The 1,791-nt window shown below is 40.8% G+C and overlaps 1 protein-coding gene across 1 annotated transcript; it reads right to left on the bottom strand.

Moving 5' to 3' along the window:
- Nucleotides 1-87: 87 nt before the first annotated feature.
- On the bottom strand, nucleotides 88-1,693 carry LOC111664118 (signal transducer and activator of transcription 3-like). Its single transcript, XM_023418591.2, has 5 exons — nucleotides 1,521-1,693; nucleotides 811-1,054; nucleotides 597-689; nucleotides 383-464; nucleotides 88-215 (listed from the first exon to the last, which is right to left on the bottom strand). The coding sequence occupies exons 1-5, from the start codon at nucleotides 1,646-1,648 to the stop codon at nucleotides 103-105; spliced, it is 660 nt and encodes a 219-aa protein (XP_023274359.2). The 5' UTR covers nucleotides 1,649-1,693; the 3' UTR covers nucleotides 88-102.
- Between the last annotated feature and the right edge of the window lie 98 nt (nucleotides 1,694-1,791).

Here is a 1,791-nt window from a genome sequence, read left to right as displayed (position 1 = left end):
TAACACCTATATGATCTGTGTATCTAGCATCTAAAACGCAGTGGCACAGGTTTCACAGCAGTAACTGCAGACAACCCTTTAATAGATCTTCAGCCATTTGTTTCAGACACCCACCCTTCTGAGCTGGTCCAAGGCGCTCAGCATCTGTTCAAGCTGAGCCATCTTCTGTCTTGTAGCAGCTGCCTGGCTATTTCCATTAAGGTCCTGGGACAACTCTGGATAGAGGGCAGACATGTCATAGGTCAGGTGACAAAGTAAGATGTATTTACTCTATACTAGAAAGCTGATAAAAGCATTTTAAGAAATGTTGGTCTAAGGCATTGCTAATACATTAACAGATCAATGTCATTCTCCAAAAGCTAAAAAAAAATATCAAACATACCTCCTTGGCTTTTCAATGTCTTATAATTGAAATCAAAGTCATCCTGCAAGTTCTCAAGCATTTTCATCTTCTGTTCCATATCCTGTCAAAAAAAGATGATGAGTTATATACATATTTATAACAAGACTAATCGTGCAAAGGCAAGAGAGTGTTTAGTATTCTTTATATTGCATATTAAAATATTTAAATCAGTGAGTCTCTGAGGGAAACTAACCTGCACCCGCTTCCTGATGTCTTGAAGGTTGTGCTCCAGGATCTGCTGCTTCTCTGTCACTACCGTCCCAGTGGGATGGGCTGCCTGGCCATCCTGCAATAATTAAGGGGGATACTGATGTGTAAAACCATTGCGCCAACCCATAGCCATTAATGACTTTATTACTGAATAATAACATTCAAATCTAAAGCTAAGTTTGTGTTGTTTTCTCAACCTGTGCAGCAGATGTGGCAGTCTGCAGGAGCCTTTGCTCCTCCCATAAGCAGCGGGCAACAATGCGGGCAATATCCATCGGCTTCTCCAAGTACTTGCTCTGCAGATGCTGTTTAATCCTGCGCAGGTTATGCTGGTAGAGTACATTGTTCTCCTGCAGGAAACGGCTATACTGCTGATCTATCTCTCCCAAAAGGTTGTGGAACACCAGTGTGGCATGGGACTCCTTATTGGCAGCATAAGCCCTAGTAAAGGAGAGAGGAGAAAGAATAACAGGGTATGATCATTTCTAGTTCCCTCTGAGAACTGGTAAAAGAAGCACTGAAACCCCATCCACTGTTAATGGATCTCTTCAAAGAATGAAATAGACAAATGGGACAGAAAATATAATATCTTTGGTAGATACTAGGTTATATTAATTTAACCCCAGAAAAGAAGAAAAACCTCAGAAGAAAGCTTTGTCACTCAACATGGAATCATTTAGGTGCACAGATATATGATATGCATGAGATTCCTATAATAAATGGAGGAAGAAGAAAGCATGATAAGGAAGAGGGATGAATTCTAAAACACAATAGCTTTTCATGTGGCAAACTATTAGCAAGTCATGGTGAGTGGCCACGTGCCAGTTTAGAAGGAGTGGAGGATAAAAAAGCAGGAGGAATAAAATGTCCTTGCATCACAGAGCATAGGAATTCAATTATTTCTCACCAGTCTTGGCTCTCAATCCAGGGGGCAAGAAACTGCCGTAGCTCCATGGGGAAGCTGTCACTGTACAAGTGGTAGAGCTGCTCCAGATACCTGGTCTCCAGCTGCTGTAACTGGTTCCACTGGGCCATCCTGACATACACCTCCTCAAACCTACATAAAAAAAGATAGCAGTAACAACATAAGGCAAGATACCCAGAGAACTTCTCTGATAAATATATGTCATCACATATAAACACACACACACACATATATATATATATATATATATATA

This window comes from Seriola lalandi, unplaced genomic scaffold (genome assembly GCF_002814215.2).
Source record: "Seriola lalandi dorsalis isolate HSWRI2012SDOR001 ecotype SW California unplaced genomic scaffold, Sedor1 jcf7180002001353, whole genome shotgun sequence".
In the NCBI taxonomy this organism is placed as follows: Eukaryota; Metazoa; Chordata; class Actinopteri; order Carangiformes; family Carangidae; genus Seriola; species Seriola lalandi.
The sequence above is the reverse complement of the archived record's forward strand: the minus strand, read 5'-3'. Positions and strand labels throughout refer to the sequence as shown.

Excerpts from the sequence above, each read along its gene's own strand:
- LOC111664118 (XM_023418591.2), bottom strand. The coding sequence starts at position 1,648 with ATGGCCCAGTGGAACCAGTTACAGCAGCTGGAGACCAGGTATCTGGAG. Across the intron at positions 1,055-1,520 it reads TGGATTGAGAGCCAAGACTG|GGCTTATGCTGCCAATAAGG; the intron begins GTGAGAAATAAT and ends CTCCTTTACTAG. Across the intron at positions 465-596 it reads ACATCAGGAAGCGGGTGCAG|GATATGGAACAGAAGATGAA; the intron begins GTTAGTTTCCCT and ends TTTTTTTGACAG.